Source organism: Plectropomus leopardus, chromosome 13 (genome assembly GCF_008729295.1).
Source record: "Plectropomus leopardus isolate mb chromosome 13, YSFRI_Pleo_2.0, whole genome shotgun sequence".
NCBI classification, from domain to species: domain Eukaryota; kingdom Metazoa; phylum Chordata; class Actinopteri; order Perciformes; family Serranidae; genus Plectropomus; species Plectropomus leopardus.
Genome location: NC_056475.1, coordinates 13,690,877 through 13,716,707, shown reverse-complemented (window position 1 = coordinate 13,716,707; position 25,831 = coordinate 13,690,877). Strand labels below are relative to the sequence as shown.

General features: G+C 39.1%; 2 protein-coding genes across 3 annotated transcripts in view; one reads left to right on the top strand and one right to left on the bottom strand.

The window, feature by feature from the left end:
* Positions 1-272: 272 nt before the first annotated feature.
* irf1b (interferon regulatory factor 1b) lies at positions 273-4,845 on the bottom strand. Of its 2 annotated transcripts, XM_042498721.1 has the most exons (10): positions 4,720-4,845; positions 3,910-4,002; positions 3,076-3,175; positions 2,826-2,993; positions 2,617-2,657; positions 2,284-2,413; positions 2,038-2,145; positions 1,871-1,899; positions 1,559-1,676; positions 273-922 (listed from the first exon to the last, which is right to left on the bottom strand). In XM_042498721.1, the coding sequence occupies exons 2-10, from the start codon at positions 3,994-3,996 to the stop codon at positions 813-815; spliced, it is 891 nt and encodes a 296-aa protein (XP_042354655.1). In that variant the 5' UTR covers positions 3,997-4,002; positions 4,720-4,845; the 3' UTR covers positions 273-812. The 2 variants fall into 2 exon arrangements, with proteins under 2 accessions (XP_042354655.1, XP_042354656.1); XM_042498722.1 differs by lacking the exon at positions 1,559-1,676 and having other exon boundaries at positions 825-922.
* A 1,160-nt stretch (positions 4,846-6,005) lies between these two features.
* Positions 6,006-25,831, top strand: part of acsl6 (acyl-CoA synthetase long chain family member 6) — a 50,379-nt gene continuing 30,553 nt past the window's right edge. The window contains exons 1-4 of the mRNA XM_042499559.1: positions 6,006-6,071; positions 8,958-9,112; positions 12,275-12,360; positions 14,790-15,118. Of these exons, the coding sequence (XP_042355493.1) occupies positions 15,073-15,118 (46 nt within the window). The 5' untranslated portion in view covers positions 6,006-6,071; positions 8,958-9,112; positions 12,275-12,360; positions 14,790-15,072. The remainder of the gene's footprint in view (positions 6,072-8,957; positions 9,113-12,274; positions 12,361-14,789; positions 15,119-25,831) is intronic.

Genomic DNA, 25,831 nt, shown 5'->3' with positions numbered 1-25,831 from the left:
TTCATGAGCTTTTTAAAGGCTGTTAATCAGATAGGACATGAAGCCAGATAATTTGACTTTTTCCAATGAGACTGTTCATTTGCCACTGGAGGGGAATTTGTTGGTCAGAGCAGGGATCAGGTTACATGTCAAACACTGATATTGTTTCACTGCCTCACAGACAAGTCAGCAGGGGTTATCATTGCCAATATGAGGCATAAACATCTGGTCAGTTACTGAGTCATCTCTGGACACATGAACTTAAAGCCCTTCATAATAAAGAGTCGTATTCGTTCACATTTAGATTTTTATTTTTATATAAAAAACAACACACAAACAACTATGTACATTAGTTTACAATTCATTTGAGCAAAAAAAAAAGTAAAATTTTGAAAAAGAGCTTTCACCTGAAGTTAAGATGTTTATCCAAATGCTTTCTCATCCCTTTAACTAAAATGTATTTTTCACATAACGGAAAAATAGATATTATTGTATATTTGACTTTATACAACAACTAGAAAGTAAATACAAGCATCTGCATTTTGAGGTAAGTATTGTCTACCTCATATGTATCCAAAATGCCTTGAACCAGCCAATAACATAGAAGATAGACACAGGCTGAGGGAGATGAAGAAAGCTCTCTGCGATAGTCACGGCACACGGGTGGAAGTTGTGGGGAGGGGTGGGTGTTAGCTTAGAGTGTGATGGACATCATGGACTGGAGGGATGATAAGATTCGACTGAGGTGATGGCTCAGTAAGGGAAGGATGCTGGGTAGGATGAGCTTTTTTAAAAGTCCAAAAGTGTCAAAGCATTATCCTGTCCTGAAGATCCTAAAGCAGGAGGGGCATCTGTTGACAAAAATTGTTCCACATGTCGTCTGTGGGATTTGTGAGGTCTGAGCCCAATGTTGTGTACTGTGGCATTTCCTCTAGGTCTTCGACTGTAAAACGAACAGAGGAAACCAAAGGTCAGGATGTAGAAAATTTAAATTCTATTATTAAAAATGAAAATTCAAGTGACAATTCAAGTGACAATCAGCAACCTCAGATTGAGCTTGAGATTAAGTTATGAATTTGGTTTCTGGACTTCAAAAGACAATGCAGAGATGGTCTAACAAAGGAGGATTTTATGTGGGATAAATGTGGGATCCAGTGATTTTGACCCTTTAAAGGGTCAAGGCTAATTTTCAGTTAATTTTCTTGTCACGTTTTATTCATTTTTTGTAGTTTGTAGAAAACTTCTTGCCAAATTGCTCATTATCTTTGTCTGTTATGTATTTTTGAAAGAAATCAAACCAACTTCCTCAGCTTTAGAGGTTTAAATGCTGTATCACTAGAGTCCCCTCTTAATAACAATTCATTGTTTGAAAGAACAGTAATTCACTTTACTTGACTTAACTAAACTTGTATTTTGGAATAAGGGTTTAATAATGTTTGAGAAAAACTAACAAGTATGTTTCAGCTGAACAAAATTCTTGTGGAAACCCACATTTACATCAAAATATTTCTAATGGCACTTTATTGCAGATGAATTTAGGGACAGTTCCCCATCTAAGCCATCAAATCGTAACATTTACCTGAGGAAGATTCACTCCACTGGCTCCCTGGACTGGTGCATGCTTCATTGCTCAGGAACCCCTTGCCGTCTAAACTGCACGACATCCAGTTTGACTCTTTCTCCAGTTGCTGGCAAATCTGAAAGAGCAATGCTGGATTGAGTATGGCTATCATATTTTGAGCAACTGAAATGTTCCCAACACCAAACAGTCTTATGTTATTGTTTTGGGGTATTAATACACAACCCAAACAGGCAGAATAAGACAAACATGGGTATTCCTGTCAATGAAAAATGCATGCTGTGTAGAGTAGGAGATGAAGGCCATGCTTACCTGGATAATGTCCTCTGTGTAGTCAAAATCTGAAGGATGGCAGCAAAGAGAGGGGGAGAAAAGGGAGGACATCAGTACAGCACTGTGATACTGATCTGTTTGAATGAACTCAGTTTAGCTTCCTAAAACATTTTTTAGCAAGTGTGCTGCTGTATGTGCTGTCTTACCGGGGCTGTGATCAGGTGAAACTTCGAATCTGTGGCAGAAGCTCTCGGGGCCGATTTCAATTGACAAAGACCAGTCAGGTACTTCAGACTGCGACACAAATGTTAAATCTGCAAAGACCACAAACAAAAGCAGCTTTTAGCGGTAAATTCATTCACTTCACTTTGTAACCTAACGTTAACAACATTTGCGTTATCTACTTGTTTAATTACATATTCATTTATTCTTAAACTCTCCGTATTTCTCACCTGGATGCTCTGTGGGCACTGTGCTGTCGACTGTGTTCTCCTGAGTGGAAAAGGTGTCCTCCGACACTGACTCATCCACGGGAGACTGAGCGCTACTGCAGTCTACGTTGTCCTCCACCTTGATGGAGCTCTGTAGAGAAAGATAAAGTCATAATTAGCGAGTAACAAAACACACCTGCAGCTCTATGTCAAGCTGTTGCTCAACTACCATTATTTTATAATATATATAAATTTTAATTTGAAAAAGGCTTCTTATTATGTAACAAGCACACACAACTAAGGCAGAAAAGTAAATATCAACATTGAATTTTCATAGGACATTGCAGTCTTTACCTTCTTCCTTGCCTTTGTCTCCTTTGCTTTGCTTCGTTTATCTGTGCGGAGGACAAAAATATATTTTGATCACTTAAACAGCTCACTGTGTGGTCGTGGAACAAGCTGAGTTCATGAGTAAAAAGAAAAAAAAGAAATCAGCAGGCAGCAGATGCTGCACACCGATGCTGATACATATTTGCTTGCCCGCTTCCTGTCACTTTTCTCACCTCTTGATTTTGGGCTTGTAGGCAGCATCCTGAAGACGCGAACAGCTTGGTGGCCTTTGTTGATGCTCCTGTCTTTCACCTCCTCGATGTCAGGCAGTGAATTCATTGCACAGCGGAAGTTGGCTTTCCATGTCTTTGGGTCACAAGTCTGACCTTCCACGTATTTCCCTGCAGAAGGCATTTGTTTAGTTTCTGAACGTTGACTGCGTTTTTATCTGCAGAGTTTGCATGTTTATTAATGCATGCTCACCTGTGTGGATGGCCCACCGCTTGAACAGACTTGCGTCCTTGTCCAGCTCCCAGCCGTGTCGAGCCGCATGCTTCCAGGGAATTGAAAACATTGTCTTTTCCTGTAAAGTACAAAAGGAAATGCTGAGTTGGGATGAAGGTTCACCATCGACTAAAAAAGGTATGAACACAAATTTTCAAACATTGCAAGAAGCTGCCATCAAACTGCGACTGTTAACAGTGTTCTAATACATGGGCCCTAAATTATGTAAAAATATTATTTGCATAGCACAGTCACAGTAGCCACAGAGGAAAAAAACACACACTGAACAAGTTTTAGTCTTTTTTTTTTTAGTTTGAAACTTAGGAAGACATTTTTAATTTCTCTTCAACATGTTTGGCCCATTTCCCACTCACAGATAAAGAATACACTGTAATATCTGTGAGACAGGGGCCAAACTTGGGCTCCGTGTAACTCATGGGATCTTTTTCACCTGTCTGGAGTGCCATATTGTGTTTGTTTTAAAAGGCTGTCATGACTGCCAGATGTTTTCCCTTCCCTTAACTGTCTACTATAGCATTTTTTCCCTCCAAAACACCATCCCAACTGATGCTTCAAACCAGCTACTCTGACAATAACATGCAAATATTGTGTGATCAGCAAGGTAACAAACATCAAATCAAGGCAGTTGCAGCCTCGCAGATCACTTCCCTTATCAACACTTGTGTAACTCCAGCTTAAAGAATGTAATGTTTGTTAATGTTTGTTTCAGCACTTTGGATATACTGTCTACACGCTTTCACCAAATGCCATTTACATGAAACAATCCAACGTTTCAGCGGGAAATAATCTCACCTTGTCCAGCCAAGTCAGACCAGCGACGGCGTTTGACTCGATCATCTTTTCCAGCCATGGCCTCATCCTCATCCTTGACACAGGCATGTTTGCCTTAAATACGCAGAAACAGAGGAAATTAGATTTTAGATACTTGACGAGTGCAGTGTTTGACATACAGCAGCGAGAAGAATTCAACTCCCAGATCGCCCTCACTAGATTTACTGCTGCCTGCTGGCCACGCAGGAGAGTTCACGGCCGGGGCATGCAGGCGAACAGGGGGGCGTTTACGCGTAGGAGTCAAGCGCATCTAATGAAGGTCACAATAGACCAAATCCGATTGGACTTTAATGGCTTTTGCATTCAAGACGCTGCTAAAATATAAAAAAACATTTAAAAAAAACCAAACAAACTTATTTTGCAGTCCTTAAAAAGGGAAAACGAAAACTCGATTGTATCCAAGCAGGAGGCATTTGGAGACGTGCGCACCAAGACCCAGTTCGCGCGGGGAGAGCGCACACCTCCTCCTGCACCGCTGCATGCGCACACTACTTATAGGTTTAAAAAGTCACTTTATCTCCTAATTCATTCCTGTCAATAAATAAGAGCGCGCGGTGTGCAAGAATTACGCAAATATTAACATCTGAAAAAACGTTTAAAGCATCACAATATCAAGCATTTCGGGATGTTCGAGCCTACTAACAACTTTGACTTGCTGTATATGTCTTAAATAGTTGCAGTATTCATCGTCAAAAGTCGCTGCCGGTAAGAAAAAAAAAATGAATCTGAGGTATCCCATGCAAGAAGAAGTGTGAATTCCAGATCACTTACAGACTTTGCTTCGTGTATGAGCCGTAAGAAGAAAATGCACAAAATTAATCCGATTGGTTGAAGTTTGCTCCCAGAGAAGCTTCTTCTGCTCTTAGTGTGTTATCCACTTGGAGATCTGTCTTGATCAGAAGCGGGCACTATGCAGAGTACCAGAGACACCGCTGTTTTATAGTCAACTTCAAGGGTTTTCCCCGGCTGGGCAAGGAAGGCGTGCACACTGCAAAAAATATCCACGTCTATTTTATTTTAATTATGTCGACTCAGAAAAATATTTTTCAAATAGGAGTTTCCTTAGTATCACTGGACATGTTTATAGCAGTGCAACACCATGCATCACATGCCGTTTCAAAATGTGATTTTAGACACTACAGGAGCAAATACAGAAATAAAGTCAAGTTTCCTTTTTTTTTTTTTTTTACAGCGTGCATGCGCATGCGCCGTTGACAGCCCCTTTCAGCAGCAGTAGACCTTTTCCGAGAAATCACGTTGTTGAACGCAAGGAGGAAGTTAATAACTGGGTTGATTACACTGGACTGAAGCACGTAGACTGAACCAACCCTCAAAGTTTTAATGAGCCAACTCATGTGTCACTCTCATGTTTGTTTGTTTTTTATATTTAGCATGTGTCAGGTCTGCATACTTTTTCATTGCTGCAAACGTTTTTGAGATTTGCAGGTATTGTCACATATTGTAGATTTAAAATCAAGAATGAAGGAATAAAGTATGACAGGTTATGGTCTTATATGTTAAAGTGTCATGTAAAGCACATAGTTATAACTATAGTTGTATTTATAACTATACATTATTATTATTATTTTATTTTAAATTATTTGTATTATTATTATTAGTAGTATTATTCTCAATTATTATTATTATTATTATTATTATTATTTTGTTGTTATTATTATTAGGCTGTCAATACTGACATAATCTGTAATATCAATCTGCAATTTGGAGATTGTGCAAAATGTACCTTATTAAAATAAAAATATGCATGTAAAGTAGTATGCGCACACAGCACCTGCACACACACACACACACACACACACACACACACACACACATAGAGACACGAGGAGTCATCATCCAGGTTCAGAGTTTAGCCAAGTCAGGCATAATAAACATGTGCATGGGACCAGCCCTTTCATATAAACAGGTCCTTAGCAGTGAAGCTGGGTATTTACAAGAAATGATGTAGTAATTTCAGTCACCGGCAGGGGGAGTGTGGCACAGGCTTAAATGTAGGCCATGCTGCGTGCTGATATGGAGCCGTGATGACGTAACGCTACGAGGAGGTGTAGTAATGTACGCGGAAGCAGCAGCTGTGTGGGCACAGACCATGGCAGAGACAGGTGACAGAGCTTTTAACACACAGTATCATTCATACATGTGATAGTAATTCACAAGTATCACAAGAAATGTCTAAAAAGTAATGAACGCGTGCACCAAACTGCAGTGGAGTGAATGAAAATGGCAGGACGTGAGCTATATCCGAATATTTTATGCTCGTTGTAGCCCAAATTGAATCCCGGTGCTCGGTCTCCTCACTTTTTGCTCCTTATGAAAACGGGAGATCGTGACATACACAACAACACCGGGTGCAGACATAGCTCGAGCTCTTTGGGGTACTATGGGAACCCCCACGTTAGCGTTATCTCAGCTACCGGTCCTTCCAGGGACTTCCCGCGTGCTGTGTTTGCGCGCTTGCGCCTGCCTGGTGCGTGCTGTTCGCAGGCTAGAGCGCGTGCCTGGGAAGGAATAGCAGGGAGTTTTCCCGCGGAGTTTTCACCGGCAGTTAGACGATGGGTTTTCCCAAGAAAGGCAGACATCTTGATTTGTAGGGGAAAATCATCCCGTTATTCCCACCGATTATTGTTGTCCGCTCCCTGCTGATGGCTGATGGCAGCAAAGAGAGACACGTGTGAATGAAAGGAATGCGCTGGCTGAGACAAAACACATGCAACGTGTGTGGGGTTTATTCTCAGATCGATAGCCCATGTTTTATTGTGTTTTCAGCTTATTTATAATAAATTATATTATTAATAAATGATTTTTTAAAGCTAAATGCAAGGGGTCATTGGGGTCATTGATACTTTTTTCTGACTTTTCCAGAATAATTAATGTTGCAAATCATGCAAAGTAATGAACAATTTTAGCCTTTCAGGATTTTAAAGTCTCTGAACAAAGCAATTTGACATATTATGAAACATCACTTCATATAAAGCAAACATGAAGTCTGTAAAGAAACTATTCTAATGGAAATGTAGGTCTATATAATATAATTGCAACCTTGCACTTTACTTCTTGTCAGTGTGTAACAAGCTGTTAGTGCCTAATTCAAAGCAAGACAGCGTAAGACAAGGGGTCACAGGGATCAGTGTTACGTTTTTGAGACTTTTCTCCAATAATACATGTTTTCCTGCAAAGCAGCACATAATTTTAGTATTCTGAGCCTTCAATATATATAACAAAACCTTTTGTCACATCACTTGTGGACATTACCTCATTTAAAGGGAACATGTGGCAAGTTTTAGATCTGTCCAATGGCAACATGTAGACCTAACTGATTTGAAACACATCTCATAATGTAATCTGTTTATTTAACATGGAAGTATAACAACATCCAATAACCTAAATATACATATTATTTTCATTTGTACATTCTCATTTCTATCTCCAAATTTAGATCTGCAAACAAGCTATTGAAATGTAAATGTATGTAATACTATATAAACCTTGCATTTTACTTCTTGTCAGTGTTTGACAAGCTGTCTTACTCAAAGAACAGGACAACATAAGATGGCCTAAATTGCTCACTTGTCTTGCTGCCGAACTGCTTTACACTTGTTAAAGATAATGGCCAACTCCCCCTCCTCCCTGACCCTCAGTACTTTTCAGTGTTTATTTAAGAAAAAAAAAAGAAAGAAAAAGACATCTCCTTTGTTCAGGACTTAGTTACTCAGCTTAGTCTTGACCGCATTGTGAATCCATCTGCAGACGCTTAATTTAACTCACAAGAAAGTCAAGACAAGACAAGACAAGACAAGACTTGACTTGATGCATTTTATTCAACAGAAACTGTCACGACACAGTTATCTAGAAATACAGCGACATCAGCCTGCCTACCATTTCTGATAATCCAGGGACTGACATTAGCCATAGAATGTCTTTTGTAATGGTGTAATGTCTTTTGCTAAACTGCAATCAAGGTGTTTTCACACCCACATTGACAAATCCCTTAACTTTTTATTGCACCTTTGACATACAGTGATAGTGTTTCTGATTATTTAGGCCACCTGCAAGGATAAGACAGTAATTTGAAGCTTTGGGATGAGACAAGCAGCTTGAGCATCCAATCTCCCCCTGGACCATCTGCTTTGAAAGCTCACTGACACTGGATCAAGTCAAAGCCTTCATTAGTTAGCCTGCAATTACACTGCGACCTCATGCAGGGTGGGAGTATGGGGGGGTGGGAGGCTGTTTACTGCAAGGTAGAATATCTACTTTTTTCAGATAACATATTTTAACCACATTTGATCTGAATTTCAGGGGAAGTTAGACTTTTGTTGAGTCATGATACATTTGTGTTGCATATACATAATAAGGTTTATGCATGGGTGCATTATGAGACAATGAGCCCATGGGGACAAAGATATGTAAATGGCCCCACCACCTCTCCTACATGGGACTGGAAACACAAACACTGGCTTTGGGGTGAATGTTCTTATTTTCTGTTGAACGGTTTTATGTCTCCTCGTAGTTATTTTGTGTCTTCTTTGGTTGCTTTGCGTCTCTTTGTGGTCATTTCTTGTCTCTTTTTGGTAGTTATTTGTGTCCTTGTGAACATTTTGTGTCTCCTTGTAGCCAGTTTGTGTCTTTAGTTTAGTGTTGTTGTTTTTTTTCTTTTTTGTTTTTGTCTCATTTTGTGTCTTTTTTGCCATTTTATATCTTCTCACTGCTATTATGTGTCTACTTGTTGTCATTTTGAGTGTTTTTTGGTCATTTTGTGTCTCCCTGTAGTGATTTTGTCTCTTTTTGGTCATTTGGCGTCTCTTTTTGATTGTTTTGCCCTGTTTGTACTTTTTTTTTGTAATTTAATGTCTTATTTTGTCATTTTCATGTCTCTTTGTAGTCTCCTCTTTGTTGTGTTTTTGTGTCTCTTTTCCTGTTTTCCAAAAGTTCCTTTTTTTTTCAATAAAATATTATTTTTCTTTTGTTTTTTCCCCTCTATCTGACAGGACAGAATGCAAACATGAAAGTGGGAGAGAGAGAGGATGACATGCAGCAAAGGGCCATGAACTGGAAGCGGACCCACAGCCTCTGCGGCAAGGACACCACCCCTGCACATGGCATGCCCACTCCATCCATGGAGCCATTGGGGGCCCCAAAAAATGTTAGTTTGTTTTAACTTGTTCTCTAGCGCTGGTTGCACGCCTTACCATCACCACTGAACTGTTGAGGTTGTTTTGTACTTTCAGTCAAACTGACAGGTTATGTTCTTTTTGTCAAATTGTAAATATTTCATATTTCAATATTTACAGTTTACAATTTTAATATTTGCATCTGCCAAACCTCAGTAGGAATGTCCTTGAAGGAAAACTATACCAACTGATCATTGTCTGTATTTTCTCTTTAATTGGTAGCAAATACACAGCTCAAGTTATTATACAGCTCAAAGCACAATTATTTCCAGAAAACCCATTTGAAATTATGAGCACATAAAGCATTGCTGGTAAAAAAAGACAAAATGTCATGGAAGTCCTTAACATAATAAAGGCATTTTTTGTCCCATAAATCCAAATTCCCTAAAATCCTGTTAGAAAAAAAGAGGGATTATTTGGGTGTAGGTAGAGAAAATGTAAACAAATGAGGTGAGAAGAGTGCTAAAAACATAATATTGCAACACGTTTCATAGTGTACGCTTTAGACTTACAGACGAGATAACGTGGAGTTTCCACAGATTACACAAACATCCCTCAAACAAATCCGACACAAATTACATCATCTCTGCAGGGTTCACTCAAACAGGACTGGTGGTGCAGAGTTTTGTCTGAATGCTTTTAGCTCCCCCAGTGGTCCACTATGTGTACTGTTTGTGAATCCCACAGCAAGTGACTGAGAATACTATGCTCTTTGTAAGTTAATCAGGAGTAAACCACTTTTGTCTGAGATGTTGCTCTTTGAGTTGAAATTTTCTTCTTATAAATGTCATTAGCAAGTAATAGGCAGTACTGGAAATAGTACTAAAGTTCAAAGGTAACAATACCACAATTTAAATAAATATTCTTTGGGAACCCCATTTAAATAAAATGTTGGAATTTTATAAGCTAAATTGACTTAAAAATTGAATTTATTTGTCAGACTTTTCTTTTTTGTGAAGAATTGGAGACTTTTATCTCTTTGGGTCAAAAACTGTTATTTAAATGAAATGAAAGTTTCGGGGGGGGGGGGGGGGGTCACTTTCAGTGGAACTGCCAAAAACTTCCAAAACATGACAAAGAGTCCTAACTAGATCCTTCTTTTTTGTTTTTTTAGTAAAATGTCAAAAGCCCAAAAAGTTTATGCTTCATCAGTTATATTTAATAGGCTACACTTAACTTGTGTTTTTTTTAATGTAAAATTAAACCTCAATTTCATGTATAATATGATGATTTCATGATGTAGCACAAAAGTATAATGCTCAAGTCAAGTCCAAGTACCACAAAATTGTGCTTAAAGGGATAGTTCTAATTTTTTTTTTTAAAGATTATTTTTTTTAGGCTTTTATTGTCTGTAATTGACAGGAAGTGTGAGTGTGAAAGGTGGAGAAAGGCAGCAGCAAAATGTATTTTAACCACCTAATAAATGCCCACCTAAAAAAGTCAATATAAGTTTAAGTGTATGCTTAATTTAGAATATTTTACTTTATTCTACTTATTTTCCTTGTCAAAATAGTGTCGGGGGGGGGGACTTATTTTGGTGTAACTAGCTGGAACTTGTTTAGGGTAGGCAAACACTGATTAAAATGACCCCGTAAAAGAAAGCACCACAAAAAGCATTAATAGTCATAAAAGACAAACATAATTTCATTACTGGTTCCCTAAGGGGCGAGCCATATACTTCAGTTCTGGAGGAACTCATTGGTTCCGTTAAACTCACAGACAATTTTTTTTGGCTGTATGTGGCTCTCTGGGCTCTTTCATTATGACAATATAATAGAAGCTTCTTTGATGTGGAACCAGTCATTACATTTGTCAACTGCCTGTCTCATTAAACCCCCAAAGATTTTCATCTGTCCTGTGCACGAGCACGAAAGCCTGCTGTTGCTAACTGGGTAATGTGAGTGATGTGTGAGTGTGGTCTGAGCCACTTTGATTCCCATTTCCAGAGTCACGGCTGTTTATGAGCATGGGAATGGACAGCTAGTAGATTGTGAGGAGATATTCGCAGAACTGAAAAAAAAAAAGTGTAACAGGTTAGAATCATTGCCTGCACCTTTAAGTTGGTACTCTACATGAAAACATGATGACTGTTTAAACCCTGCGTTCAAGAGGAAGCAGAGACAAGGAGACGCCAGTAAAATATGTTAAGAGAGTCTCTGGGTCAAGTTGATAACATGCTTCTGACGGCTTCTTCTTATCTTTGGTGCTGTAAAGCATACAGTAAGATAAAGCAGAAGCAGACATGTTGCATAATCTTTCATTTTGTTGTCTTTAATTGTCATTGCCAAGCAAATAAATGAAACCTGTAGGTGAGTTAAGATGTCTTAACAGACCTGGATAATTAAAAAGAAGTCTTAAAAGACCTCTTACTAACCCACTCATAGGTTTCCTTTATTGGCTGGATTTCCTTGCCTTTGCGTCACTTGGCTCCAGTCTTGCTTATTTTTTTAGCCATGCAGCTATGGCGGAAGGTTAAAGTCATGTTGACTCAATGGGATGACCGTATCAGTCTATTGTTCCATCACTTTGATCCAAACTGAAATATCTCAACAATTGTTGGATGGATTGTTGTAAAAGTTTGTACAGACATATTGCACCCAGACGATGAATCCTTGTAACTCTGGCCACCGCTGATAAAATAGAAATTTTACCAAACAAGACTTTAAGTAATATTTTATGTCAGAAAATGACATTTTGGCCATGAAACATAAAGAATCCCCAATTTATTACCATCCTGCCAGAGAAGGGACACTTCATCTCTGTTATTTAAACCATTTGACCCTTGACCTCAACTTAAATCTCCCACACAAGTGGCAATATGATAACATTTAAGAATTTTAGAGCTATATTTTAGATACTAAGCAGGATTTTTTTTTGGTGTGTGTGTTAAACTCACTAATCAATTAAAACGCAGTCACTCTCCTGGAGTCCTGCTGCCAGATTACAGGTACCTTGGTTAATATTTGCAAACTAAGTTGAGGTAAAAAAAAAAAAAAGACAGTTTGTAATGTGATTATGTTCCTCCTTGTATTTCTGTTTCCCCTCCTCTTCCATCAATGAACAGCCTGACTTTTTGTCCACACTGCATCATTCGTTGTTCTCTGTCTTGTGTGTTTTCTCCACACTGGGATCAGAGAGGAGGAAGAAGAACAGGAAGCAAGCCGGTGGCACCGATGCAAGTGACAGATTACAGGTCCTGACGAGTGACCCATTTAATGAGGTCAGTCACATGACAGCAACACAATAAGACAGTAAGCATGTCAAGCACTACAGGAGACACTTGCAAAGGAATGTTGTGTTAAATAAACTCAAAGGCTGAGTCAGTGAATTAAAGGCTAGGACACACATTAGATTGATGTGATTTATTACATGCAGATTAATCTGCCTGTTGTTGCACTTAAATGTTCAGTTTTTTAAAAATTCAAATGCCATTCTTTTCAATAGTCACTGGATAAAAAAAGTGTTTAATGAACTAATGAAATAAAAGTCAGAGCAGCCAGTCAAAACTTCTAGGCTAAGTGTAAGAGTTAAAACAATTTAGTGGCATCTTGCAGTGCAGATTGCAGGAGCCAAATAATCCACTGAGGTCTCTTCCGCTCCAAAACAACATGATGTAAAACAAGAAAAATGCTTAAATAAGGAAGTTCCATGTCTCAAATCAGTGTTTTTCCAATGTGGCATTAAACATGGTGATCTCCATAAATGAGGACCCGCTCCCTAAATGTGTCATTCAAAGCTAATGTCAGGAAAACAGCTATACTCATTTTCAGGTGATTCTACACTAGAGAAAACATACTTATTATATTATAATCAGTTTCTGTCAGTATATCCCCCTAAATCCTAACACTGGACTTTTCAGGTTATGGCAAATAACCTTCTTTACAGAGCGGCCCAACACAGGGCGGGGACACAGAGAAAATCATGCACATTATGGCTTATACTCATTTTTTACCTTAGTTATTCATACTATTAGCAATAAAGTGTATTTTTGTAAGGCTGTATTTAGATGAAGTTGATAGAATACAAAAGACCATTAATTTTAGTCACTTGGATATGCCAATATTTCTATCTTAAAAAAGGTTTATAGGTCACTGCACATAAGTAGAGACACAGAAACCCATGAATAAGAAAAAACACATAAACACATACATAACACATCTTTCCTTTTTTAAAAAAATATGTTTAAAAAGATGAGTAATAAAAATACCTTGTATTTGTACCTTGTGAATGGGTGAAGAAGTTGGTCTGGTACTTCGGAACCCCCATCTACCATCTGACCTTATATAAATTGTTTAAAATGCATTGTAATGAAGATAAAAGCAGATAAAACTTTTGACTGTCTTTTTGAATGTGTCTTAATGTACAACAGAACAATTAGAATTTCTACTCCTGAAGACCTTATTTTACCCCTGTCACACCTGAAGGGGTTTCACGGTCTGATGCTGCTTTCAGAAGTCTTTTTCAAGTATTTGAACATTTAAACTTTCAAAAACACAATGAGCAACTTGGTAAGGAATGTTCCACAAATTTAGAAATTTGTAACTGTATTTTTTCTAAAGATAGGAAATGTCTAGGGGGAAAAAAAGCCAGGGAAAACCTATATTTATAATTATCATAATTACATAAAATTGTGTTTCAGAATTCTGATACATTTTAAGCAATTTTTCCAAATCTTGTTTCTTGTTTCCTTGGGTTTTTCTTTGTTTGTTTGGTTGACTTTGAAACTAATTCTCAGATATTTTCTTGTACACTTTACAAACTGCTTTCAGATGTGTGGGTCAATTTTTGCTCATTGCCTTCTTCCCATGTTGTTAAAGGAAATCAAGACATTTTTCTCAGGTTTCAAAGGGTTAACATAATAACAATTGTGCCATACTGTGGTCTTTTTTTTTTCTCTCTGTTTACATACAAGAAACCAATTATGGCTCACCAGGAGATAAAATTGTTGACCTCTACATCAGTAAAAACTAAAAAAAAAAAAAAAGATTAATTGATTTGACTAATACATTGATGTTGTATTCACATAGCAGGTGCATGAGATGGATGTAAAATGTTATTACTAATTACTGATGTGCCATAGAGCCAAACACAGTTATTGCTCTACTGCACAAATAACCACAATAATCTTAATTAATTTTTTAATGTAATTCTTTTCGGGTTTCTTTGTCCTCCCTCACCCTTGCTGTCACTCACTCACCGCCTCACTTCGTCAGCCCTTCTCAAGGTTACTTTAGTTCACTGGGAGTGTCTTATTGTACCACGTGATCCTGATGCAAAGTTACTCCGTGTCAAAGCTGCGCTCAGCTGCAGGGACGTTTAGGCTGCAATGGTGTGATGTGCCACGAACCAAAATAACTCAGCTTCTTTAAAAATGTACCCACATATATAAAGACTAAATGAAAAATGCCCAGATACTGGCTTTACTAACAAGCACTCGTTTTGTGTTTCTAAAAATTCGCGTTAAAATGCCCAAATTGATGTGGCTTTTAACAACGATCTCACAGAATTTCACGATTATTTTACAATAATTAAGAAATTAAATGCAGACTTGGTTTTAAGGTGTTCCTCCAGAATAGACACGTCATCCCCAGTAACCTTGGCGTCGATGGCATCTTCCGTCCGACCTAATAAACCTTTTCATTTCAGCAGGGGTGTCTGCCATTGCGCAGCAGCCAACTAGGTGAAGGTGGAAAATCCACCAGGAGGAAGGATGCTTTAATAGCCCGGAGTCGTGGTTTGTTTCTTCAGTCCGCTCCACATAAAAAACCCTACTGGACATCGCCATCTCCAGCCCAGCTCCCCCACTGTGGTCTGTCTCAGATAAATTGTCGCCCCCCCTCCTTAATCTCCCAGATTGTCGGCGACTTGCTGCAGTCGATGCTGCAGTTTTGAGCCGCTCCTGCACCGGGACAGCTGACTCAATGAGAAAGACATGCTCGCATTCGTTTTGGTCTCTGGGTCGCTCTGGATTATATTAGGTGAGTTTTTAATATCTGTTCGCATTTTTCAGTCATTTATTTCAGGATTTAGCATCGCTGGGCTGGGTCTGTAATAGGCGATGCACCTGTCTCGGAGGGGCTGAGGCGCATTGTGTGTCATCCACTGCCGGCTTTTTCATTCATTTAAGGCTGTGGTGTTTCTTTTTGCATAGGCTTCTTTAATTATACTCTATTGCTGCAGTTGCCTGCACGTTAATAACGCCGGTGACATTTTCCGTTTTTTTCTCAGACTACACGTGTACCCGGACCTGCAAACGTGTATTTTATTTATTTATTTATTTTACTTTTAGCCGGCTGTAGCTTCAACCACAGTGCTTGGATGCCTACTCCAGGGTTATTAAAGCAACATGGATGATGCATCCAGTTTGGTTTTACCTTTAACCAGGTACAGAAGACTGGACAAGCTGCCATGCGGCTGAAACATGTGGGTCATTCTGCAGATTTTCATGTAAAATTGTGTGTTTTAGGTTAAATATACAACCATTAAATAAAGGGTTGTTGTCACTATAAGCCAAACGGGATAAAACGTGTGCGTTTGAGGCCGGCCAGCTGCTAAGGTCGTGTGACATTGTGCGTAGACACCGGACACACGTCATTTAAAAAAGCTCTTAGTGAACAGTCTGTTTTTCACAGCCTCCTGGTGTGTTTTCCTCTAAACGAAGCTGTGACAAACATCCACAGCTCATTCTTTAATTTACACTGAACATGCCAATTTGTCAAGAAGCCGGTTGCAAAAGTCAGCGTTTTGTCAGTGATGTCCTCCGCCATGCCTCAGTGATGGGGGGAGGGAGGATGAGGAGGATGGGGAAGGATGACGCGCTTGAAATGGGCGCGTGTGATTGGACGGAGCTGTCCAGGAGCTAGGGGTGCTGAAATCCTGCGGCCTACCGGCAAACAAGAGAGCACAGCATGCTCCGCTCTAACCGACACGACCCCTAAACCCCGGTTACCACAGCTCTGATAGGAGCAAGGTGCGGTTCACAGACACCGTTTTTGACCTGGAGTTGTCTTCAGTACGCACGAGGAGAATTAAAAAAGCGAAATAATACACCTGAAGCCGTGTTTTGCAGCATTAAGACCAGATTAGAGGCGTTGTATGGCACAATAGCGGAGGGTTACTGCTTTTCTGCAACGTGTCATGAGAGAAGCAGTGTAAACGCTTAGAGAAGGATTATTTTTAATGTGGCACTAGATTACAGCAAGGTTTAATGGCAAATGGACGCTCGCTGTAAAATCAGACTAATTGATCTTACTTTTAAATAATCCTCGAAAAAGATTGCCTTAAAAACGGAAAGTCAATAAAATTAAATATATCAATTAAATAAATTGATTAAAATAAATCTTAATTTATGTCTTACTGTAGAATTAACTTAAAAATTAACTGTATTTACTTAATTTTGGAAAGTCATTGCTATTTAAAAATGACAAGTGCAATTACCTTGTTCTTTTAAATTGTTATCAGCTTCAGTAAAACAAGTTAGTTTGGCTAAACTTGATCATGACAAAGAGGATTTTACAAATGATGGAGTTAGGATATTTTGCAAGCTCTGGTTTGCTAACATGTTTTAGAAAATATAAATGTGACTGACTAGTTTGCAACCAGCAGAATAGAGATATAGCACAGTCTGTTTGGTTTACTGAAGTTTCTTGGAAAAACTTGGAAAGATTTATTTAATTAAATTTGTCAAACTTGTCTTTTTAAGTTGCAACGACTTCTCAGAATCAAATAAATATAACTAAATTCAAAGGAAACTTCATAATTACATATCAAGCTAACACTAATTAAGAATAAACGTTATATTTACTTACATTTTTCAAGGTAATTGGTTTCCCAGATCTTTTAAAATAAAAGTAACTTTTTATGAACAGATTTTACAGTGCAGGTATAACTGCCAAAAAGAGTCTTTAGCAGCAGCAGCTGCATCATGTGGTTTCTATAAGTGACGAACAGCCAGTAACATTTGGGATTTTGGTTGGTGCACTAAAATTAACACCTGCTGTAATAGGGTTGCAGGTGTTGTATGTTTAATAATTGAGCAGCCAATCAGAATTGAGGCCCAAAGTTTTTGAAAACAGGTTGAAAATATATACACTGTACAGTGATGCTGAAATGAGCCCCTTTGGGAGATTCATGACACCCTTAACCCGTCAGCACATCCCAGCACCCTGCTGCTCCTCAATATAAATAATTCATTTTAATCACCATCTAGTGCAGCTGCACACAGAGTGTAAACCTATTCTTTTTCCTTCCTCAATATTTGATTAAGAGGACGCTGCTGGAGTTGCCCCACCCTTTGGCAGAAAGTAACCAATGATATTTTACTACTCAAGGTTGGCAGGCCCTTTTCTTAAGATACCACAAGGTCCATGATGCTCAGCAGAGGAATAATGACTTGTAACCCATGTGTGACTCTGGAGTATGACTGTTGTCTTTTTGTCATTCAAACAACTTCTTAGTCAGTATCAAATTAGAGGCTGAAATGAGAACGCAGAGAGAGAGAGTCAGAGGGATTGTGAAAATGTTGAAAACCTGCAAATTAAAGAAACACTGCATGACTGCACAATTTGACAGAATAAGAGTTGAGTGTTGTGTGCACCAAGTGTTATGAGGTATTAAGAGGCAAATGTAGTTGACAGATTGCTGTAGTTACATGTTTAACCAGAGCTGTTTTTTCTTCTAACTTCAATCACATGTCAAGGAAGTGATTTTAAGATTACATATATGCTGCTCTAAAGTCTCAGTCCTGGTGTGATCAATAATTTCCACCAGTCTGGGTGCTCTCAGATCCACATGGCAGCTCTCCCTCAGAGTGGTGTATTGCTTTGTCAGCATTCAGTGCATCCTCTTCCTTATATTGTGGGATGTTGGGCAGTAATGGCTCAGTCTAAAGTGCTGAACCAGTTCTGTTTGCCCATCACATGCCCAAGTTGTTCTTTTATAGATCAGTCTTCTTAGTAATGTACTGTAGAGTGTTGTCTCTGTTTGGTTTGATTACTCGTTCCGCTTCATTTTAACACAGAAAACCCCCCAAGAAGGTGCTTTTAGCTCTAAAGAACTTTTTCTTCATTCCTCAAAAAATTAACAACGTTAAAAAAAAAAGACCGCTTTCACCAGGAAGCTGTGATATGGAGCAGTATGCTTGCAGTTGTCAGCCTTTTTGACTCACATCCTTTGAAATGAAGCAGTGACCACAAAGTGTGGTGAACAATTTAACAATATGTTTTTCCTGTCAGGTTGAACCATTGAAAAGATTTTCTGTATTAATCATCTAAAAGACCCCCCCAAAAAGAGCAAAATTAATAGAGAAAAACATGTTTTCCCTTGCCTTTACTATCCATAAATTACATTGTAAGCCTAAAAAGATCATCTTGTGGCCCATTAGGGGTCCTGAACCCCCAGGTTGAGATCCACAGCGCTACATTCACTCTCACTTTGATTGTAAAATCAAACTGGGAGCCGCTCAGGTTTGTGTAATTTGTTTAAATGTGCAAATATCAACTGTGCATGCATTATTTGCATGTGTGTTGTGTGTCACTATGCCAGTGTGCACGAGTAGTGAAGAAGGAGAGCGCTGCTGTGTTTAGGAAGGGGGAGGGTGACAGAGAGAGACAGAGAGAGAGTGGTGGAGGGAGGGGCGGGTGGGTGTGGTGAGAGCGTGCAGCGTCTGTCAAGCTGAGGGTGGTGTGATACGGAGGCCAGCCAGGCTCAAACAGAGCCAAAACGCATCTCGCTGCCTTCCTCTTGCTTGCCTCAGCTTAATCTGGCCGGTGGCAATGGGAAGGTAATCACCAGTTTGCACAGGGTGATCTGATATCCGCCTCAGGCCCCTTAACACAGACACATAAACACACACACACACATAGTTAGACACACATCACACCTCAGCGGATGCCTGGCTTCCTCCGACGCCTTTGTAAGTGCTGCTGCATAGACCACAGCTGCTTAAACCCTTCTGCAATGCAATTACAGTTTATATATTTCGCCTGATGTGCTTTTTTTTTTAGCCTTTGCTTGCTCCGTGTGTCTCTTTTTACTTTACTTCAGTGCTGCATTTCTGATATGTAACGGCCTTTCTGCTCAGGTCAATCCTGTACTTTTTGTTCTGCAGCTTTTATCAATCACTGACTTTATTTTGTGAATGATAACTGCAATTACCTGTTGTGTTGCACATCAATTCAGGAGGGGAAGTGGATGTTTTGTGTGCAGAGGGTGTTACTGTGTCTTTATCTCAGCAACAGTGACATGAGGAAGCTGTGGTTTGGCTCATGGAGGGTGGACCTAGCTTAGAGGAATAGCTGAGAGACAAGGATGATGGTTAAAAGAGAGAAAGTCAGAGAGAAGGTGCTGTGCAAGGATGATTGGTTTTTAAAAGAAGAAGCAAAAGGAAAGATGAAATGCACTGATGTGAAGTTGCAAAGCAGGAAAAAAAGCATTTAAATATTAAGAGAAAGCCGAGTCGGATGTCTTTAAATAGAGTATGAGGTTACTACTGGTCATCCGCCTTTGTGCTAATAGGCTGTAATCTCCCCACGCTGGACTCTAATCATTGGTGACGGCCCTCAGATGGGCCGATGAGGCGGGACTTAAGGATGCACGGCTGCATTTCCTCCACTTTAAGCCTCAGAGGTCACAGGAAGTCTAACTGGCCCATTCACAAGCCCCCATCCCTGCATATAGCTTCCAGCACAAACGCTGCAGCAAAGTGTAGAAATCTTAGATGAGGAGTGTTAAACAAGCGTTGATGCAGCAGAGGTTCATAGCTAAAAATCAATATTTTGACCAGTTTTTACTCATCCTGTTTAAATGGACTGAAGCAAGTGACTACAACCTTTCACAGATCCTCAGGGGAGTGACTAGCTGGCACTTTAGATGAGCCATTTGTGGCAATGTAACATGTATAAATTCAGCCAAATTGCCTTCCCAAAATATCGCCACTTCTGCAGAACATTTAGCTTTTATGTGAGTGGATACAGCTGGAAACTGTCATTTGCTCCTTGTAGTTCATGTTCAAGTCAAGAGCCACAGTTTAATTAAATCCTTTGGTAGACATTTCATACCTCAGTATATCTAAGCACAGGCTAAACCTTCAGTGTGAACTGATAATGAACTCAAATTTATACATAGTGTATCATTCACATAATCCATCTTGAGCTTTATCACTTTAGGTTAGACTCTGAGTCAATATGTACAGATGTTAAGGTATTAGTTGCTTGTTTGGATCAATTGTAAAGCTCAAATATTCAACATGACAGAAAGTTCAGATTTGTATTTATTTGACCCCGCTGTTTAAGCACAGTATGAGCACTAAATGTTTTGTAATAGATATGATACACATCACATATTCTCTCACTGTGCACATCTGTCAGGCTCTCCAGCTAAACTGTATATTGATGTCTCCATGCAAGACATTGATTGATGTTAGATAAGATTTTTTTTTTTAAAAAAAAACAAACACTTTCATTCATGAATATTTCCCACATTTTCACCCAGATTTTTTATCAGATGAATTAGGCTGTTTGATATCTTGACAGAACTCACTTTAGATTAGATTTTGATGCTGGCTGATACGGATTTCTACATTACTGTATTTTTAAAAATATCACAGACGATAAATGATGTGATTAAATGTCCCACGAAAAATCACAGGAAATTTTCTACAGAAACATGTTGCATTTTTTTCAAAACCATAGATAAGCAAATACACAAGGTATGATGTCTCTCATACCACAGTATAGCTTAAAACAGGAATGCAAACCCTACTACATCTTACTATATTTGTAAATGCAACAGAATTTCCGCTGGAGGGGCGATAAAGTTGAACTAAATTTTTATAGTGTGACTTCACAAATGAAACATGGAGGTCTTAGAGTTCGCAGGCTGATAGAGGTCATTGTTTTTGCTGACCTGCTGTTCTTCTGTCACACCAGCTGAAGCAACAATCTTTGTAGAAGGCAACAGGGAGGATGGACTTAAAGACCTGTATGTGTACGTGCGTGTGTGTGTGTGTGTCCCTGTGGTGCGTTATTTAGGTTACAACAGGACAGAGAGCTGAAAACAGAGCCGTGGGCTGTAGTGGAGAAAGGTTGAAACAGCGAGTGACCCTGTTCATCTAAAATAGTTATGCAAATTTAAACACACAATCTATTTCATAATATTAAGTTAATTTTTTTTTCGTTTCCTCCATCAAAAACATGCTTTACAATTCAAATAGAGTGACTGGATATTTATTCTGAGATTGTTGCGAAAGACCAAGAGACATTAAATTAGAGGCTGCGTACATAGACGCGGCCTTCAGAGGCCTGCATGCAGCTCCTCCCTGAATGAGACTGAGAATTCCCCTCAGAGTCACCTTGAGGGAAGGACTCACCGGTTGTCATCCATGTTAGGAAAAAAGAAGCTCTTTTCTTGGAGGAGCCTCTCAGATTGGACAAGCTTTTCATGCCATTGTGGCATGAAAAGATCTCTTAAGATACATACATGACAGGAGTCAGCTCCTGAGATTTGACACAGCCACTGTGTTTATGTGAAGGTGTTTCGTCTTTATCTACCTGTATCTCTGCTCCCTGAGTGGGTGGAGCCTCAAAGCCTTTATGGGCAATAAGCTCACCCGTGGCAGCTCATTTTGAGGACAAAGGGCTTGCTGTATGTGGATGCCTCATCCCTCTTAAAGTTTGATCTCTGTGAGTGAGCAGTAATTTTCCTTTTGTTTAAATGTACGTTTATTAGCTTTAGTGCTTCACATTGTATTTGCTGAATTTTCAGGTTTAGTTCATGGAAAGTTTTCTCATCATGCTCAAGTTTACACTGTGATTATGTTACAGTTGTGAAGCTAACTTGCCTTTGCTTGATTATTAATTTATTCCATTCAAGAATGATCATGTCAGGTAATATCCCTATTTATGACCTTTCTTCTGTCATCAGATTAACCTCACTAAAATAAAAGATTGGGCTGTTTCCCTGACTTTGCTCATTTGTCCTAACTGGCAAGTATTTAGTCCTGGAATCAGGCTATCCTAAAGTATAAAATCAGTATCCATGCAGCGAAATATACTTCAGGACAGCTAACTGATTCTTCATACCTTTAACTCAATTTAACCCTGTCTGTCTTGCTAAAGTTTGACATCCATTTTTGAGAGGAAACATTTTGAGAGAAACGAAAAGTTAGTAAGTAGTAAGTGAGTCAGCAGAAGTCGGCATTAAGGTCACAGCTAATGTGGGTCAGATTTTGCTCTGAACATTTTCTGCTCAGTGTTTTATATCTTATAAGAAAATGGACGATTTTCTGCAGCGGAAAAATGCAGAACAAGGAGATGAGAGAAAAAGAGAGAGAGAATGATGGGCAGTTAGATGTTTGCATCTCTCCTGGAGGCCAATTAGAGGTCTGGCAGGCTGTGAGTCTCCTGCTATTTCATGGCAGGAGGATGTTAAGCACTTGCATGTTTTTACTGTATCGCTCGCTGGTTTGTTAAACCCTGTAGGCCCCACATGTGAGCTCAGTCCTTAACAAACAGATGCCAGGAGTGGGTGTTCACTTATGAGTAAGCAGATGTGGATTACTTCCTGATGTTGTCACATAGACTTTGAAAGTTTCCAAAATATGCATTTTGCACCCACACAAATGCTACAACCCTTTCTCACAGAAATGACATTTGTACACAACTAAATTTCATATTTTAGTTGTGGTGACAAAGTCATCGCTGCCTGTATTATGTTCAGAGATGTTTTCTCTGCAAAATAAAATGTAAAATCAAGTGTTAACTGACACTTGCTTTTACATTTGTCTCTCTGAGATATCAAAAGTTTGATTTTTTTTTACTCCTGCAAGGTTTAGTACAACCAAATCCAGGCCCCCCTTTTCCCAGCTGTCTGCACAGTGGTGTTAGTGGGTAATGGAGTCTGTCTATATTTAGTGCTGTTTCCCCTCCTCTGCCTCTCTTGTCAGATGCAGAATAATCCACTGTGGCTCTGTCACCACTGCAGCCAGGACCCATTAGCTATTAAAACACAATGCAAAGCGCATGAGTCATGTTTCATGTATGTCAATAGCCTACCTCATGTCAAAGTATTCCTCCAGTGATGCACAGACGGTTAGATAACATTTGGACTTTACTGTGATTCTAAAATCGAGCAAGCAGGCAGGTAAACAAGCAAACAAAGCAAGTAAATATGTATATCGTCTACATAAGTAGGTTGTAGTTATGTAGAAAAAAAGTTTAAAAACTTTTCTCATAACATCAGACAACAGAACAAAGATTAAAAAAATGTGTCCATCCTTCAGGTTTAATCCAATCAAACTGGTTTATGTGAGCCTTAAACCTTAAATTATAGTTTGTCATGTTCCCAATGAATGTGTCTCTGTGAGGATATTTGCACATGTCTGACAAGTTAGCATTAATATGAGTGAAAATTGTGACTTTTAATAAGGGACCGTCTACTGAGGAAATCATTGCTGGCTCAACATATTTTTCCGAACATAAAAGCCTCAAAATCATTTCATAGGTGATCATCATACAAATGAAATGTCTTGATTATCAGGCAGTACATCAAATATGCACAATCAGATCACTTATGAAACCGTAAGTTGCCGCAGTAACTCCATAGCTGTCAGACAGGTCAGGTCAGTGTTTCTGTACCAGAGGAGATAAACATGGTGGAATCTGCCCATGTCTGATATCAAGGAGGTTTGTTTATTTGTTTTTATGACGCGGTTCAGCTGTTCATGTCCTGTTGGCACGACACGACAGCAGCATGGAAATTATCTTGTCTGCGTGCTGCCTGCCTGCCGACCTCCCTGCCTGGCTGGTGTTTTGCCATTGATCTCCTTGTCAGAACTACTCAGATATATCCGCCGCACCGTAATATGGAACAATACAATATGAGATGTAGGATATGTAGGTACTGTAATGTGGAAAATAAAGTGTATGACAGGATCGCTTGCCATCAATTCAATAACATGAACAAGTCTAAAGCTGCTTAACTGATGTGTTAGATGTTGTACTCATAAAGATACTGAACCCCAGATTTCTCTTGGTGGCTGTGCCATCAGTGTGTGAGTGTGTGTGTGAATAGTCAACTTGAGTAGCAGGTGGCACCCTGTAAGTCGGCCTTGGCCAGTGTATGAATGTGTAAAAGTGCCTTGAGTGGTTGGAAGACTATACAAATGCAAATCCATTTACCATGAACAGAAATGTATCTCAAATTGTGCACTGTAGCTGGAGCCACTGTGCAGAAGCACTGGGCAGATGGATAGACCGCTTTTAATCAAGAAATACTGTGGCACTCCCATTAAAATCTCTTTTTTTTAATTCTTTATTGAGGGACAGTAGTTTATATTCCAAAGCATATACATAAGGACAAAATCAGTTTTATTTCTCTCGCTGTCCACAGATTGTATTTCAGATTTTAAAACTTTGTACACCTTGTGATAAAGTGTGCATGCAATGTAATGAAAAATTTTAGGGAGAGACTTGAGAAAAAATAAACCAGAAACTGGAGCCCATTTTGTGAAGGGATCACTTCAGCAGATTTACAGTGATTTAAAGCTAATGTTTGCCATCTTCCCCGCACTTGCTCAGACCGTTCAAACTCAGCCCTATTTTGGTCTAAACTACACACCAGTAAAGTTTCATTGGTGAGGGATGTAAATTAGGGCGCCGTACGCCCCTCTCTTTGCTTCATATCTTCCTACTCCTGGCCCCCTCCCACAGACCACATCAAAAATTGCAAATAGACCCCTCCTCAGTTCTTATCTTCTTACTTCTGGTCCCTTTGCTCAGACCATGCCCAAATGTAAACTCGGCCTTCATTTTGATCTCATCTACAAACTACTGAAGTTCCTTTACTCAGGGCTATAAAGTGGGGCACCAGTGGCCCTTTCCTACATCCTATCCCCGTACTTCTGGCCCCCTTTCTTGGACCATGCCCATCTTTGGGCGTGATCTTCATTTTGATCTCAACTTCACACCTGTAAAGTTTTGTGACTCTATCTTTCACGGTTATAATGTTATGTTGACAATATCTGTCCACAGACAGACAGACAGACAGACATATAAACAAGTAGCAAAATACTTAAAATGGCTTCTGTGGTAGTTCCCACAATAATTGTTTTTACCACATTTTACAAATCACACACACACACAGTAAAAAGTGAAAAAAAGCGAGTAATCAGTTAAATTTGCTCAGATAAAACAACATTATAGGGCCATTCATTAAATCCCTCCACAAAATCTGTCTGTAAGGGCATTACATATTTGACACACTGAGCAGATTTTTCTAAAGACAAAGAGAAAAAGTAAATCAAAATACCAAAGGACACCTTGCCTAAAAATCAAAATGTTTTTCTAAAAATAATTTGGAAGATTGCAACGGCAGATCAGAGTATGTAAGTATGTATTTTAGTTGTCTGTGAAACTTATCAGTGGACACTCCCAGAATACATTTAACACACATACTTTCTTGCATGCAGAAAGTGATTAAGCTTTTCACCTCAAATTATTAAATTGTTCCTTTAAAACGATTTTTTCTATTAAAAACTTTATTTCCATTTCAAACTTTACTTTTTAGGTGTTCTGTTGTCAAGAAAATGTCTCAGTCGATCCCAAACACCTGAAGCTGTGCCAGATTATGTCTCCAATTTGCCTTTTCTTTACAGTAATTAAGCCTAACAGTGAAGCAGACTCCAGTGGAGCACA

Coding starts and splice junctions, on each gene's coding strand:
- irf1b (XM_042498721.1), bottom strand. CDS start 3,996: ATGCCTGTGTCAAGGATGAGGATGAGGCCATGGCTGGAAAAGATGATC. Junction 2,146..2,283: donor AGTGCCCACAGAGCATCCAG/GTGAGAAATACG, acceptor TGGTCTTTGCAG/ATTTAACATTTGTGTCGCAG. Junction 1,677..1,870: donor ACACAGAGGACATTATCCAG/GTAAGCATGGCC, acceptor TTGCTCTTTCAG/ATTTGCCAGCAACTGGAGAA.